General features: G+C 48.6%; 6 protein-coding genes across 6 annotated transcripts; 3 read left to right on the forward strand and 3 right to left on the reverse strand.

The window, feature by feature from the left end:
• Positions 1–1,357: 1,357 nt before the first annotated feature.
• On the forward strand, positions 1,358–2,991 carry TRV_03913 (cytochrome P450, putative; the record flags this gene model as incomplete). The annotated part of the gene is made up of 4 exons (XM_003021919.1): positions 1,358–1,459; positions 1,525–2,158; positions 2,229–2,551; positions 2,617–2,991. 4 exons carry the CDS (start codon positions 1,358–1,360, stop codon positions 2,989–2,991), a joined length of 1,434 nt encoding a protein of 477 aa, XP_003021965.1.
• A 1,141-nt stretch (positions 2,992–4,132) lies between these two features.
• Positions 4,133–5,829, forward strand: TRV_03914 (uncharacterized protein; the record flags this gene model as incomplete). The annotated part of the gene is made up of 4 exons (XM_003021920.1): positions 4,133–4,484; positions 4,671–4,804; positions 4,864–5,135; positions 5,187–5,829. The coding sequence occupies 4 exons, from the start codon at positions 4,133–4,135 to the stop codon at positions 5,827–5,829; spliced, it is 1,401 nt and encodes a 466-aa protein (XP_003021966.1).
• Positions 5,830–6,485: 656 nt separating this feature from the next.
• On the reverse strand, positions 6,486–7,005 carry TRV_03915 (uncharacterized protein; the record flags this gene model as incomplete). The annotated part of the gene is made up of 2 exons (XM_003021921.1): positions 6,486–6,899; positions 6,991–7,005. The coding sequence occupies 2 exons, from the start codon at positions 7,003–7,005 to the stop codon at positions 6,486–6,488; spliced, it is 429 nt and encodes a 142-aa protein (XP_003021967.1).
• Positions 7,006–8,102: 1,097 nt separating this feature from the next.
• On the reverse strand, positions 8,103–9,738 carry TRV_03916 (uncharacterized protein; the record flags this gene model as incomplete). The annotated part of the gene is made up of 3 exons (XM_003021922.1): positions 8,103–9,114; positions 9,229–9,511; positions 9,579–9,738. 3 exons carry the CDS (start codon positions 9,736–9,738, stop codon positions 8,103–8,105), a joined length of 1,455 nt encoding a protein of 484 aa, XP_003021968.1.
• A 475-nt stretch (positions 9,739–10,213) lies between these two features.
• TRV_03917 (uncharacterized protein) lies at positions 10,214–12,760 on the forward strand (the record flags this gene model as incomplete). The annotated part of the gene is made up of 3 exons (XM_003021923.1): positions 10,214–10,452; positions 10,629–11,688; positions 11,756–12,760. The coding sequence occupies 3 exons, from the start codon at positions 10,214–10,216 to the stop codon at positions 12,758–12,760; spliced, it is 2,304 nt and encodes a 767-aa protein (XP_003021969.1).
• A 478-nt stretch (positions 12,761–13,238) lies between these two features.
• TRV_03918 (uncharacterized protein) lies at positions 13,239–15,691 on the reverse strand (the record flags this gene model as incomplete). Its single annotated transcript, XM_003021924.1, has 6 exons — positions 13,239–13,484; positions 13,552–14,623; positions 14,677–14,773; positions 14,825–14,986; positions 15,044–15,515; positions 15,587–15,691. 6 exons carry the CDS (start codon positions 15,689–15,691, stop codon positions 13,239–13,241), a joined length of 2,154 nt encoding a protein of 717 aa, XP_003021970.1.
• Positions 15,692–16,737: the final 1,046 nt, after the last annotated feature.

Here is a 16,737-nt window from a genome sequence, read left to right on the forward strand (position 1 = left end):
TCAACAGTCCTCTCTTTACACTTTTTTCAGTGGCTTTATTCTGGGAACGTTTTGTTGCTTGCCTGTGTGGGCTGTCGACCGTGTTGAAGGTTTTCTTGGATTCGAATATCTATCGGCTGTGTTAGAGAAAGTATCAGTCTCGTAGCTGTTTATCAAGCCGCTGAGCTTAAGGAAAGTCCCTTTCTTTGGCTGCAGACAGGATAATCCCTCTGGTCGATGTACGGAGTAGTTGTATCTTCGACAATAATAATATCTTTTGATGCTCCCTTCGTATTGGTAGGAACTATGATGACTAAGCTGATTAGTAACCCAAGACTGACTAAGCAAATTAAGATTAGACTTACTCAGCAGCCTCCTTAACGCTTTGGCCAATTCTTGCTGACTAAGTCGAGTGGATTATGGCATGTGTTAATCGCTGATCTCCTCCTCCGCGTATTATTGCACATTGTATGGAGTATTAATTACTTATATTAACAGGATCTTTTTGATTTACTGATATAAGAGGATTCTAGATAGTCACTGATATAACGGGCTATCTGGGCGCTAGCGACTCGGTGTCTTGTCCGTGCTATGGACGCCATTTCAGCCACACGAAGGCAACGACGAAGCACGACTAGAGAGCTACCCAAGGCTTTCCCCCCGGCAAACAGGCCGGAGCTAGCTCCGTACAACTCGATCCCTTGACGAGCAGGCAGACATCAGAGAATACCGGTGGAGTCATCGCTACAAATATACACCTGGCCGTCGATGCCCCCGAGTAACTATAAAACTCCATATTATTGACTCGACCGAGGCTATATAGAAATATAGGGGCGGAATGAGCCCGCGAGCATAAAAAGGCGCATTCAGGAGTGTGGCCCCTGAGCCATCGACGGAGTACAGAGTTACCTTGTTTCCCTGTGGGGATGGAACGGATTCCGCGGCCTGCAGGCCTGTGCAGGTTTGCCCCAGGATGAAAAGATTGCTGGCCCAATCACCGTGCTTGCGAAGATGCGGAAGACGGCAGCTCAGTGTGTGTGCGGGAGCTGATTCAGTAGTGTCGATGATGCGCCTGGGGGAGATGCCCTGCGGGCACCAATGGCCACTTCTGGGAGAAAAAGACATATATTCAGCAGGGCCGCATTCCTGTCCCCTGTGGTTGATCTGGAAGTGTCATAGATATATGTCGACCGGTGATGGTAGCTGATTGAGCCGTACCGGTTTGCTATCTATTGTATCCCACTCTGCAAAGAGCTAGCGGGATGGCTTCCCACACGATACTGATAGCCCTCGTGGCCATTGGCTACCTGGTCCTTAAATATTTCAACAAGACCGATGTTGCTAAGGTCAAGAATCTCCAGAGATACCCGGGGTGCCAATGTTTGGCAACCTCCTCCAGCTAGGAGACTCGCATGCTAAACGAGCGGCCGCCTGGGTGAAGGAGTATGGACCGGTCTTCCAGGTCCGGCTGGGCAATAGGGTGAGTGGCACCAGCTTATGACCGAACTATTAGAATCATGTAGTTGCTAATAATACATGGGATAGAGAGTTATCTTTGCCAACACCTTCGAGTCCGTCAAGTACCTATGGATAACACACCAGTCGTCCTTGATTTCACGCCCAAAGTTACACACATTCCATTCCGTCGTTTCCAGCTCCCAGGGATTCACCATTGGAACATCGCCGTGGGACGAATCCTGCAAGAGACGCCGCAAGGCTGCTGCTACAGCCCTGAACAGGCCGGCAGTACAGTCCTACATGCCTATCATTGACCTGGAATCAACTACTAGTATTAAGGAGCTGTTGGCAGACAGCAAAGATGGAACAGTTGATATCGATCCAAACCCATATTTCCAGCGTTTCGCCCTGAACACCAGTCTGACCCTGAACTACGGCATCCGTATCGATGGTAGCATTGACGATGAGCTATTGAAGGAGATTGTGACGGTGGAGCGCGCGGTTAGCAACTTCAGAAGCACCAGCAATAACTGGCAGGACTATATCCCGCTTCTCCGATTATGGCCTACCAGTAACAGCCAGTCAGTTGAGTTTCGGGAACGTCGAGATAAGTACATGAGCAAGCTGCTTGAGATGCTAAAGGAGCGTATTGCAAATGGCACCGATAAGCCATGCATCACGGGAAATATAATCAAGGACCCCGAAGCAAAGCTCAACGAAGGTGAGTCCCCCAAATGCTGCCTTTTAAGCGCTTCCATGACCAGTTACTCCATACTGACGCTTATTCTCAGCGGAGCGGAAGTCTATTTGTTTGACCATGGTGTCTGCTGGTCTTGACACTGTCCCTGGGAACCTGATCATGGGGATCGCATACCTTGCCTCTGAACATGGCCAGGAGATTCAGGATCGCGCTTACGAGGAGATCATGAAGATCTATCCCAACGGAGATGCCTGGGAGAAATGTCTGGTTGAGGAGAAGGTCCCGTACATCACAGCTCTGGTGAAGGAGGTCCTCCGCTTCTTTATTGTAATTCCCATCTGTCTCCCCCGTGTCAGTATCAAGGACATCACCTGGAAGGACTCTGTAATTCCCGCTGGAACCACCTTTTTCATGGTAAGACATCAGCATGCATTTTAAAAAAGTTACCCCGTACTCCTTATGGCTAACCAGTCAACCAGAATGCGTACGCTGCCAACTACGACTCTAATCACTTCAAGGAGCCCTTCGAATTCCGACCGGAGCGCTACCTCGACGTTGCTGACGGGACGGGCACGCCACATTATGCCTATGGTGCAGGAAGTCGTATGTGCGCAGGCTCGCATCTCGCGAACCGTGAGCTTTTCACTGCGTTTCTCCGTATAATCTCCGCTTTTACGATCGTTCCGGCAAAGGACAGGGCGGATGATCCCGTACTCGATCCCATCGACTGCACAGATAACAAGACCTCGCTGACTCTCGACCCTCGGCCGTTCAAAGTCGGTTTCAGGGTGCGTGATCGAGCAAAGTTGGATCAATGGATCAGAGAGTCGGACGAGAGAACCAAAGACTTGTAAATATGGACACGCTTATACAGCTGCCTGCAGGTGGATACAAGCCAGCTAGTTAGTTCATCAGCTAGTTATATGACGATAAATATATGCCCCTTTTAGCTAATTCTCCGTCTTGACTGTTTTATGCTTAAAGCAACAGATTTAACTACGCTGCCAAGTTATATCGGTATCGCGAGCAAACATCTCAGCCGTTGCCGGTCGCTTGCGATTCATCGTACTCTGCCTTCGTACTGGTGTTTTCTTCTCTTTTTCTCAGCCGGAGATGCGAGCCAATCCTGGCTGCGGCGCTCCGTACGAGCGCATGATATTACTCTGGACACCCAAGATATGCACTCCATCCGCTTGGCTTGCGCACGTCAGGAGCAGCTAACCTCCTCCACAGTTAGTTTCCTGCTCAAGGGTCCAAAAATATTCAAGGATTCAAGGGTTCAAAGGCACCTGGACCTTGCAAGCGCCGGTTTCCTTCCTGCTGGCGGGTTTTTGGTGCTGTTTCTGGAACATCAGAGGTACATCCCGAGAGACTCCTGGCAGGCTAGGATGCAACCCTTGACCCAGTCAACCAAGAGCAGGATTCACATTGCTCCAAGACAGTCATATAACGGTGGGTGACGGAATAACTATGTAACTAGTTATCTCACTGGGTGATTGGGATGCAGACCTGCCTTGCCTTGCTGCAACACGGCCGTGGCAAGGCTCTCTCAAAAGTAGTGCACCGTCCCTCGCCAGCAAACCTCCCTTCTGCAGCAAATCCCTGGATTCTCCTCTCCGCTTGCAGTAACCGCCTTGGCCGTTCATTCAACTTGATTGGCACAGTGATCGTTTCCCATGTCACAGAAGTAGTGCTATAGGTGCTGGGATCGATCAGTATCCTGGTCCCCGAGCCGAATGGCGGGCAAGATGTCGCCCGCGGTAGTCGTATGTACTCTCCCATACGGCGAACACCGCGTAATTTTATGCAGCTAGGTCCTCGATATTTTATATTCTGGGATCCACAGCCGATGGGAGAAGCTGGCTAGAGCGGTTCTTTTCTTTTATTTTAAACATGTTTATATCCTCCTGTTGGGTCTGCTGGCGTCCCGTCAGCTTCAGCCCATTTGAACAACCGTTCGAAAGGTCGATTCTGGCCTGACCCCGATACCCGATAATGAGCGAGAAAGCCACGGTCAGCGAGGCCGTCATGAAGACATCGACTGGTGACCCTGAGCCGTTAGACATTGCCCATGATACGGAGGCTGAGAAACGGCTTCTTCGCAAATGTGATCTCCATGTTGTGCCGGTTCTTACTTTCTTGTTTTTGCTTGCGTTTCTCGATCGAATCAACATTGGCAATGCTCGACTTCAGGGCCTGGAGAAGGATCTCAACATGAGTGGGCGGGACTACAGCATTGCGCTGTTGATATTCTTCATCCCATATATCCTATGCGAACTTCCCAGCAATTTGATCTTGAAGAAAGTGGCGCCATCAACCTGGATAAGCGGTATAATCGCAGCATGGGGTCAGTGATTCAACATGAAAACTATCACTTGAGGTGCTGCTTCACATCACTGACCGGCCGTATAGGGGTTGTTACTATCTGCCAGGGCGTCACTAAAAGCTTTGCAGGATTAGTTGTATGTCGATTTCTACTCGGGATGTTTGAGGCTGGGTTCTTCCCAGGTATTTATACCTCGTTATACATTAGGATTCGTGCTCAGTGTTAACCAAAAATTCCCAGGGTGTGTCTACCTCATCTCCATGTACTACAGGAGACATGAACTCCAAAAGCGAGTCAACTTTTTCTTCTCTGCCAGTATCATTGCCGGTGCCTTCAGCGGAGTGAGCTTACCCTCGACCCTTAATCTGCTATGTATATATTACATACTAACAGTTGATAGCTACTCGCATATGAAATTGCTCGCCTGGATGGAACAGCAGGTTACAGTGGATGGCGCTGGATATTCATCATTGAAGGACTCGCTACCGTCGTCTTTGCCGTTATCTCAAAGTTCTTCATTGTCGACTGGCCGGAGACGGCCAAATTCTTGAACGACCAAGAGCGAAAGATGCTCCTTGCGCGTTTGACTCTTGATAATAATGGTGCACAAATGAACCGCCTCGACCGACCAGCCTTGAAACGCTGCTTATTTGATATTAAGATATATCTCGGGTAAGTAATGTGCATTTATTCGTCGGGGCTACAAGCTTACAATTGAGTTAGGATGGTCATGTACTTTGGAGCTGTGACATCTGGATATGCTACTGCTTTCTTCACTCCTACCATCCTCCATCAATTCGGCTGGGCACCGCTCAAAGCTCAAGTAATGAGCATCCCAATCTTTGTTGTTTCAACCGTCATCACCCTAGCCCTGGCCTGGGTTTCCGACGCCATACGCCATCGCTTTGCTTTCACTATTTTGGGATGCGTCATAGCGACCGTCGGCTACGTCCTGCTTCTCTGCCAGCAACATGTTCCCGTAGGAGCTCGATACTTTGCCGTCTTTGCGATTACCATTGGCACTTTCATCACACAGCCCATCTGTGTGACTTGGCTCAGTAATTGCATGGCAGGACACTATAAACGCTCCTTTTCTACCTCCTTCCAAGTTGCGTTTGGTAACTTTGGAGGCATACTTGCGAGCAATATATTTTTAGACTCAGAAAAGCCCCTTTATCCGACCGGGTTTGGAACAACCCTGGCAGCATTCTGGCTATGTGGAATTGCCTGTATCATTCTTCTCTTCGTTCTCATTCGGGAGAACCGAATCCGCGATGCGGGAGGTCGAGATTATCGGTTTCAGTTACCGGAGGAAGAGGTCACTAATCTCGGAGATGATCATCCGTCATTCAGATTCTCGTATTAGAGCTTCTTTTCTTGGATAGTATAGCTAGCAGTATATGGAGCATAAAAAGACTTAATGATATTAAATGATAATGATAATTTCTGTATTATTCAATAATGCAAAGCATCACAACGAATCCCATAGATGAATACCGTGGTTTAAAGACCTGGAGTGCCTACACAGTCCACCTGAATCAACGAAAAACCTGAAAATACATCACGAACCCGAGTATCGACATTACTATATAACCATTGAAGGCGCTCCATCATTTGCGTTGCACAGCCTATTTCCATGTAGAAACCACAACTCCCAACTCCACCCCAGAGAAAACAGAAAGAACAGAAAAAATAATACTTTGTCATGCTCTTACTCTTCCTCGGCAGAGTTAGTTAGTGACAAGTAAGCAGTCCAGGCAATTCCGACAGACGACACGAATGGCTAAATCTGTGTTAGCAAGTGATAAGGAAAGTAACTTAGGACCTATAGCTGGATACCACATACAATCTGGAACTGGATAGGAATTAAACGGAAATTCATGATTTGCACGGCTGGCCAGAGCACGAAATTAGCCTTCAGGGTTGGAAGGTAGACGTCTTCGAATTTACGAGACAGAGCACGCCGGCCGCCACCCTCTGCCACGGTCATAAAGGTGAAGAAACACGCCAGACCTAATCATGTTAGTTATCTTCTCCTCCCACTCTGCAGTAAGGTGGGGTGTGAGGGTGCGAATGAGGATATATACCGATTGGAGCAAAGATGAGCTGGTCCATCGCAACACGCTTTAATGCTGGAATGGTTGCATGGGACTGGGTCACCGGGAATATGTGGGATAAGAAGCTGAACCACCGGTGCTGGATAGGCGCCATAAAGAAGCCATATGCCATAAAGCGAGTGAGTCTCTCAAAGTCAAACGGAGCAGGCCGCCTTCTGTAGAAATTCAGCTCTCCCACAGCTGGTGGTTTTTCCTTCTCCAAGTCTTGCAAATCAATTGATATGAAGCTGGTTGTGTCCCGATGCCTCGGTAGTTCCTTGCATCTGGCACTTATGGCGGATATCGACTGTGCAACCGTGTCCGCTATTCCACCCAAAACCTATAGAATTATTTCCCGTCAGCACGGCTCCAGTAACCCCCTCCGTATCTCTGAACTCTTTAGTGGGAGGCAAGGGTCGAGGTATCCTTACAGCATTCGTCACCATCGTTGTCAGAACTGTCGTGCAAATCATCGTTAGCCTCTTATCTCGGTCCCAGTCCTATATTAAGGGATAATGGTGATGCCCGGGACATACCGGGATTCTGAGCATAGTACGTGTTAAATTTAGCTATCAGCCCCATGGTCACGGCGATCTCGATGAGGAATATGATGGCATGTAGCAGAGGCTAGATATGAAGAAAACGGTTAGTTCTTGGGCAATGCTGGTATAATACAGCCTCTATCTCGGCTTCTAGAGTAGCGGGAAGCGCAAGAATGTTGATCCAACAAATGCTGGTAAGGTTTCAACTGACCACACGACCGTAGATATATCGACTGTCCAAGGCCCGGAGCAGACCCCATTTCGACTGGTTAATCATGGTTGCCTGGGACCGTCTCGACCGTCTTCTGTCGACAGGATCTCCCTTGCGTAGATGGACGTAGAAGTGGGCGGCTGTGGATAGAGGGAGACCGGGTTGGGCATGGAGATGTCCTCGCGGTCCTGTTGCTGTATGACGCAAGGCCCTTTTTTGCTCCGTTTGGCGCTCTTGACGCTCAAGAGATTTGAAGTTGCTGGAAAAAGGCTGCAAGTCGAGCAAAGCAGCCAATCAGAATGGTAGAAATTTGCTTAGTAAGTGCATGACTAAGATGTATACGAGCCTGCGCTTTCTTTCACAAGCAAAGCCGAAGAAGCCGCAGGAGAAGCAGCAGAAAGAATGGGCGATGATAGTCATAAGGGGGCGATCGGGCAGGGTGTAGAGCTCCGTAGGGAGTGGTTCTTATTATTGACCGGGTACTTAATATGCAACCCGCCATCTATTCTAGTTCATGCGCTGTAAATATTACCGGGCGATCCGCTGTTGGACGAGCCCCTTAAATGTCGGCCTTTGCGTACGCTACTATGTCAGGCAAATCTCGGATCTCCATGGTTTCGTTTGACGCCAGGTCAATCAGTCTCACAACCTCCAAGTGTAGAAGCCCTGGGGATAGCGGAAGGAGCCTGAGTCTTGTGGAATGGCATGTGCCGGGGTGGAGAGGCCTGGTGAACAAGAGTCAGCAATCGCAGTAACCAGGTTGTACCTTTCTAAGCAAATGACAGGGCGCTTACCCTATTTTTGAATCAGTGCTGAGGCAAAGAAGATCAGTCTCGTGAGGGGCCGCATTTTGTTGCATTGCATAGACGATGTTTTCATCAACAACAGCCTCAGCAATTTCATCTGCCCTCTTTATGGAGGAAGACGAAGACGGCCGGGGAACATGTGTTCGCACGTCCGAACGTCTTCGAAGCGGGACAGCAGAAAGGCCGAATTTCCTTGCCTTCGTCGACGTGTTTACAATGAAAACATCCCAGTCAAATGGCTTGCCAACCTCGACGCTAGGAGGACCGAAGAATGATATCTTCACTCCATGGTCTGTCGGAGCAAAAGAGGTGACCTGCGGCGTAGTTGGTTCTTGCGTTGACTGGTCGCTCCCCCGGGATATTATGCTTCGTCGCAACGTATTACTAACGCCTCCTAGGGACTGGTTTGTAGGCCTGGAGAAGTCGACGCTTGTCCTCCAGCGCATCGAGATCTTTGGACGACATTCGTCTGAGACTAGCACAGTGACTTTGAGCGAGATGTCAAGCATAGATGTCACTGGTGCGCCATCGGCAAAATCTGAGGATATAAGTTTATAGACCAACGAGATATCATCCCGTGCTGGACAGCTGATAGGGGGTGAGAAGCCAATTGCTTGGGCAAGGGGTTCCACGGTTCCATTAGTTAGGGATAAGTTAGCCTCCTCTAAGACAACTTCATAGCTGGTAAACGGAGTTGCCTCAAAGTCGAGGCTAGCGGTTGTTGACAACTTTTTCAAAACGGAGGTCGATCGGGAATATCTAATTCTAGCACTGGCAGCCGGGATAATGCGAATGGGGTGATACGACGTCTGCTGGATGTTATACATCGACCCCTCGGGCTGGGTAGAAGGGACAAGCCGTAATATCCGAGAGGCAGGAAGGTACGGATCTATATCCTCTCCAGCAGCGGTCAAGGGTTGAAATATATTTGTAGATGCTGGTGTAAGTCGAGGTAGATATTGGTCATTGCTGGCCGAGGTCTGTGAGCCCTGGGGACTAAAGCTTGCAGACGCCCTAAAAACAACAGATGGATGCCTTAGGCGCACGCGAGGGCGGTCTAAGATCATGTCAGCTTAGGAAAGGGTTAAACTGCATAGATGGGCCAGATACTGACAAAGAAATGCTTCTGATTTCCATATCACATATGCATGGTTTCCATCCCCTCCATCCTCGACAGCCTCATCAACAATGACGAACGGGTCATCTTTCCTATCCACGGTTTGGGAATATATTAAATCCTTCGAGCTCTGTTCCTCTTCTCCCAACTCACTCGAACCTCCTTCATCAATAGCAAAGACTTCGAAACGTACACTGAGGTTTGATATGCAAGCCTCTAGACTGTCCTTTGGGAAATCAGACAGGCAAAGCACTAGGTAGACTGTAATGTGTTCGTCTGTTCATTCGTCTGGTATCAGTAATGGGATAGCAACAACCCGAAAGCTAGGAGTCTAAATCCATACCGAAAAACAGCAGTTGACGTTGTTGAATTTTTGACAGATATGTGCCTGGATCCCCAGAACTCTCTTGGATAGACCCCAGTAGCTCTTCTATATTCAGGTCTGAAGCGTGCGGGATGACCGTATCCAGCGTCGCATCTTGTAGGAATTGGTATTCAGACATGTTAACATCAGGGTATCATGCAAGGCTCATCAAAACGAGATAATTACAATGAAAAGTACAGGCTAAGTCTCGCACTTCCAGCCGCAGTCACACCATAGAATCAGAATAATACCAAGCAAAAAGGACCTTGACCTCTTCTCTCTGCTTGGTTTTGCAGGCAGTTGATGTCTGAAAGTCGAACCAGATGGAATTCCCAAATAGGCAAACGTCGCAGGCCCAAAGGGGGCCTTCTTCACGTGACACGCGCTAAGATTTTCTTCGCGCGCCAAAAGTCTCAGAAGCTTCAAGCTTTTTGTCAAGATCAACAGACGCAGCCGACGATACCTTGAAGGAGCTCCTTTGTGGGAGGCGGATAGTGGCTGGCACACAGAGTTGCTTGCAGTGCGTTTTTGCAATATCGTTGTGTTGGGTGTCGCCCGCTTAAGCAGGAAACAAACCTGCTGTAACGTTTGCGAAGCACCTTCGACTCGTCACGATGAATGCCCCAGAGGGTCTACAGATACCACCAGCGCTCTGGCAGGAGGCACGGAATGCCGAGGGCAGAGTTTACTACTACAATGTTCAAACCAAAGCCACCCAATGGACGAAACCATTGGAATTAATGACTCCAGTGGAGGTGAGTATTCTTTTCCTTGTACCACTCTCTTTGAACACTACTGACAGTTCTCCAGCGCGCTTTGGCAAATCAGCCATGGAAAGAATATACGGCGGCGGGTGGGCGCAAGTACTGGTATAACACCGAAACCAAACAAAGCTCTTGGGAAATGCCAGAAGTTTACAAAAATGCTCAAGCTCAAGCTCAAGCTCAGCCTGCTTCTAAGCCAGCTCCTGCGTACGTTTTCCATAGTCTCTGGAATTGCATAGGCGAAATCTAATATGGCTATCTTTAGTGCTCCGACCTTTGTTGCTGGTGGTGTAGGCGCATTCCCTACCTACCAAACTCCAGCTCACGATCGTGACGAACATGACCGAAGCGCAAACGATCGACGACACGGATATGGAGGTGGCATTGACATCAACGGTGCTAACGCAATAGCTGCAGCAAATCAGCAGTCTGACTCCGGTTTTGCTTCTTTTGAGGAGGCAGAGGCTACTTTCATGAGACTCCTTCGACGCAGCAATGTTCAACCAGACTGGTCTTGGGAGCAAGTTATGCGTACCATCATCAAGGACCCTCAATACCGTTCACTTAAGGATCCCAGAGACCGAAAGGCCGCATTTGACAAATACGTTCTCGAAGTTCGCGCGCAAGAAAAGGACAAGGCGAAGGAGAGATTTGCTAAATTGAGAGCAGATTTCGGTACCATGCTGAAGAGCCACCCTGAAATCAAGCATTATACCCACTGGAAAACAATTCGACCTATTATCGAAGGTGAAACTATTTTTCGATCCACAGATGATGAAGGTGAACGCAGGCAGCTGTTCGAGGAGTATAAATCGGAGCTGAAAAAGGAGCACGCGGAGAAGCAAGCCAATGCGCGTAAATCTGCGAGGGATGACCTAGTTGATATTTTGAAAACCCTGAATCTGGAGCCTTACACTCGCTGGTCAGAAGCACAGGAGATAATTCAGTCTAATGAAAAAATCCAAGGGGACGAAAAGTTTAAGGCTTTGACCAAATCGGATATTCTAACCGCATTTGAGAATCATATCAAGTCTCTTGAACGGGTGTTCAACGACGTTAGACAACAGCAAAAGGCCAGTAAGACTAGAAGAGAACGTCAAGCAAGAGATGCTTTTATATCTTTGCTACAAGAGCTTAGGTCTCAAGGCAAGATCAAAGCGGGTAGCAAATGGATGAATATCTACCCATTAATTGAAGAAGATCCAAGATATACGGCAATGCTTGGACAGTCTGGGTCTAGCCCTCTAGATTTATTCTGGGACGTGGTTGAAGAGGAAGAACGTGCTATCCGGGGGCCAAGAAATGATGTCCTGGATGTTCTTGATGTAAGGCTCTATCCATTTGATCCTTTGTCTGAGTTGTTTAAAAGTGGCGTTAACATTTTGATTCTAGGATAAACGGTTTGAGACAACGTTGAAAACTACGTTTGATGAGTTTAAATCTGTGATGAGAACAGATCGTCGTACTGCTACAATTGACCAAGACACTCTCCAGCTCATATTTGATCGTTTACAAGAGAAGCTCCTTCGACGTACAGAAGATGAGAAGCATGCAGCTAATCGGCAACAGCGGCGCGCGATCGACCTTCTACGATCACGCATCAAGCACCTTGAACCCCCGGTCCAGGCAAATGATACCTGGGAAGATGTAAAACCCAGAATCGAAAAGATGGAGGAATACCGAGCAGTAGAATCGGAGGACGCACGCCGCTCGGCATTCGAAAAAGTTGTGCGCCGTTTGAAGGAAAAGGAGGAGGATGCTGAACGTGATCGCGAAGCTCGCGGACGGGACCGCCCATCACGCCGCGACCACTACGACCGCGTAGACCGAGATGACCGCAATGGACAGAGGTGGTCAGGCTCTGGACGTCGTAGCCGTACCCCTGAACCAGATGCGTACGAAGCGGATCGCCGCAAAGCCCAAGCAGACCGGGAAAGATCATATCGCAAAGCCAGCGGATTTTCATCACCGCCTAGGCATCATGACCGTGACCGTAGAGACCGGGACCGCGATCGTGAAAGGGATCGGGACAGAGGTCGTGATCGTGATAGAAGTATCTCTCGGCATCGTCGAGATCGCCGTATCCGAGAAGATGAACGAGATAGATTATACCATAGTCGCGCTGACCCTCGAACCAGCCGCGACGAACTGGATTATGGAGGCGGTGATACTGATACCGCTGCACGCAGTGTGACTAGTGAGCGCCGCAGACGCCGTGATAGTGATACGGAGAGCGTTGGCAGCCGGTCCGCAAAACGGTACAGGCGTGAACTCGATCGTCTAAGTGGTACGAATGGTGGGAGACGGGGCAAAGAGAAGGAAGAGAAGGCAGCACCTGCGGTGGAAGAGAAGGCAGTTCATTCTGGCAGTGAGGAAGGGGAGATTGAGGAAGACTAGGAGATGTATACTGGATCTATTTCTGTACTTTCATCAAACCAACATCTTAGCCTATATTGCCATAGTTTAGAACCTTAGACTTGATAACTACATAGGCCAATACCTCTGAGCGTTGGATAATCCATCCATTCAACTAAATTCTTTGTTTCAAACGAGTGGAGTGGAGGAAGATGTTGAATCAAATCACCAAAGTTGAGGTACAGGTTTATCATCCCGTGAAAACGGTACAGGCACAAAGGAATGGAAAGGCAAGTTTTATTTATTTAAAAAACTGCAATTTGTTTATTTTAACCTTCTCAAATCCTTGAACTCATAGGCGCTACTGAGTGTGCGCCGCGGCATCACATAGTAGGTCTTGATCTACATTGTGAGCCTCATAACCATCACCGGGCGCCTCTTTTCCACATTGCATGAGAATCGTGGAAGGGCGTGGCATAGAAATCATGAACAGGTACTTCTGTCACGAGTATTCAAACATTTATGCAGATGACCCGGCGCATGGAAAATTCTTTGTGTCATCGTCGTCATCGTCATCACCATATGACGTTTCCTCTCCGAAGAAGCGGATGGTACGCCATCCTTGGCCGGCATTTAGGTTGGAGATACTGACACGGTTCAAGCGGCGGTCCCTTACAACCCTCCAGTAGCTCTCCTGCCAGTGTGGCCATCGACGATTACGACCATCATGGCGATTATCCCGTGGGACAGCCTTTTCAACTCTCTTCTTCCAGGAAGAACTAGAATAACGTTAGACACAAAATAGAGTGTGGCCAGGGGCAGTTAAAACTTACGAAGTTTCCACTCAACTTCTGCTCCTGATCAAGTTGGGAATTATGCTTGTTGATACGTGGTCTGTAGGTGCTTGGGTCACGTCTGAAAGTAACATCCAGGTTTTGAAGGAAGCGGTTGCACCCTGTAAGAAGAGATTCGGGCTTGTTTGCTTTTGACTTGACGGAAGGAGCTCCTTCGAACAATATGACACGGTCCGCGAGATAGGTGGCCATAATGAAATCGTGCTCAACGACGAATGCGGTCTTCTTGGTGTGCATAATGAATCTCTTGATAACACGAGCAGCAACGATACGCTGCTCGGAATCAAGGTACGCACTTGGCTCGTCAATCAAGTAGATATCAGCTGGCATACCCAGGGCCAAGACGATAGCAACACGCTGCAATTCACCACCAGATAAGTTTTGGACTTCTTGGTCAATGAAGTCATCCAGCTTGAGTGGCTTGTACACATCAGTCTGGAACTGTGGCGACAAGAAGGCAGCCTTGATCTTCTTGAAAAAGAGTTGTCGAACAGTGCCTTGGAACTTGGGTGTGATAGTTTGTGGTTTCATGCTGATGTTCATTGGAGGGACGTTCTGGCCACCATCTGGCTTAATTGCGCCAGCCAACATCTTACAGAAAGTAGTCTTGCCAGTTCCATTTTCTCCCATCATGACAATGATTTCGGAGTCAGTGAACTGGCCGCTATCAATGGTAAGGTGGAAGTTTCCAAGTGTCTTCTCCATCTTTGGATAGCTAAAGGCTCTATCCTTGTCAATCATAATATCATCGCCAGCTTCAGCAATTCGGAAAGTCAAAGATTCTTCTCGGAAACGAAGATTCTCCGTTGGGATGTGACCGTCAAGGAAGACGTTGATACCTTCACGGACTGAGGCTGGGAGTGTAACCACACCATAAACAGCAGGACGACCGTATAGAACACAGATAAAGTCAGAGAGGTAGTCTAGAACGGACAAATCGTGCTCGACGACAATAACGTAGTCGTCTGGTCGAAGAAGTTCACGAATCATACGTGCAGCAGCAAGACGCTGCTTGACATCCAGGTAGGAAGAAGGCTCATCGAACATGTACCTAATCTAGTATTAGATAATCTTCTTCGACTCAGGGCATGAGAGTTAACTTACACGTCCGCTTGCTGAACGCAGACAAGGCCAATGGCAAAACGCTGGAGTTCTCCACCAGAGAGCAGGCCGATCTCACGGTTTTTGACTTGCTGGAGTTCTAAAACGGAGAGTTAGAAGAGCGTTATCTTGGGCATGAAAGGTTACATACCTAGGACATCCATGACGTGCTCCATATTGTCCATCTGAGCGCGTGCCTCCAGGAGAGCGCCGACCTCCTTTACCGGACCCTTGACAGCTCGAGGGATCTGGTCGACATACTGGGGCTTGACGACAGCTTTGAGATCGTCTTCCAGAACCTTTGTGAAGTAGTCTTGAGGCCTTTGTTAGTATATGTTTTAACCCACCCACGTCCATAGAGAAGACCTACTTTGAAGCTCAGATCCACGGAAGTACTTTAAGATTTCTTCCCAGTCCGGTGGGTTATCATATCGACCCAAGTTGGGCTTGAGTTTTCCACTGAGAATCTTGAGAGCAGTACTCTTTCCAATACCGTTTGTTCCAACCAATCCAAGAACCTGACCCAAACGGGGCATGGGAAGTCGATGAAGCTTGAAGCTGTTGGCTGAGTAACGGTGGGTGACCTGAGACTCCAGGTTGGTGGGCAGATTGATGATATGGATTGCACCAAATGGACATTTCTTTGGGCAGATACCACAACCAATGCACAGCCGTTCCGAGATAAACGCGATTTTCGAGTCTGGTGCGACTTCAATGCAGAGCTTGCCGGTACGCACCACTGGGCAAGACTTTTTGCATTCCTGACGACATTTCTGCATACTGCTAGTCAGTTGACCGTTCAATTGAGGCTGGTATTCAAGCTCACTAACCTTTGGCTTGCACTGTTATATGCGTAAAAGATTTCGGCGTTAGAGTCCTGTAGATAAATATAGCGGGGTTATAGTATAGATACCTTATCGCTGTTAACGATAGCAATCCTATAGTAAAAAGGAGGGATCAGTCTGATTTCTAGTAGCATAAAGGCAGTGATAACATACCTAGTTAGTTTATCAGACATGGTGGATGGCTGCGAATGCTGTCACCTATAGGTGTCCTGTAACTAGATAGATTTATTTGTGGAGGGGCAGTATTGAAGAGAAAAGAAAAAGTTCCGGCAGCCTGGTAGCCAAAACGACCCAACTGACAGCTCCTCGACCTGCTGTCTATCAGGAGGAAGGGAGCTCTTTTCAACGAGAAACAAGAACGCGGCGGTCGTTGGGACGCTGCAGGTTTCTTGGTGCGTGGACGGCAGAGTTGAAGTCCTGGACTCGAACGTCGTCGTCTTGTTTTTGTGTCCTTTTTTTTTTTTGTCTTTTTTTAACCTTTTTTTTTTTCTTTTGCTTACTTATCCTCGGCCTGTGGTTCGTGCGTCATGATGAGTCAGCAACAACACAGATAGTTACCTAATCAATGACTAAGCTAGCGACTGACTCAGCTTTTACTCAGCCAGTCTAGCCGCAAGAGGCAAAGACAACGGCCGTCCGACCTTTCCACCTCTTCTTCCTTTTTTTTCCTTTGCTTCTGCGTCGTCCTTCTGCCGCCAGACAAAAAACCACCGAAGAAACCACATTTATAGAGACAACGAACAGCGCCCTTTTGCCGGCCACCTCTGCCTCGTCGACACGCTGAACCGCCCAGCCGGTCCCTGGTCGCGCCTGGGGGCTACCACGTTATGGATCGTAAGTGGTTTTCTGTGTCGTCTTCCACAGAGAGAGAGATACCGCCCCCGGCCCTCTGTTCTCATAGTTGACACCCCCAGCACCACACTCCAACCCCCCCTATTCCTGGCTTATTGTATGGGAGCCGAGCTTGTAGAGCTCTCTGCTGTCGGCTTTGCTGTCTGTATAACTGTTTTTGCCTCTCTTTCTGCCTGGCCTGGCATCCATATTCACGCGCTGGCCGTCCTGAACACCCGTTCATCCATCCCCATTTCCATCAAATTTCATCTATAAATACATCAGACCCCATCTATCCCCGCGTTCCTATGCCTCCCTGAGGAGCTATAGCTACCTATAATACAATAATTACTGGCCACATGCTCCTCGCCTGTCTTTCTGTGCGCTT

This window comes from Trichophyton verrucosum (genome assembly GCF_000151505.1).
Source record: "Trichophyton verrucosum HKI 0517 chromosome Unknown contig00316_1.f1.exp, whole genome shotgun sequence".
Lineage (NCBI taxonomy): Eukaryota > Fungi > Ascomycota > Eurotiomycetes > Onygenales > Arthrodermataceae > Trichophyton > Trichophyton verrucosum.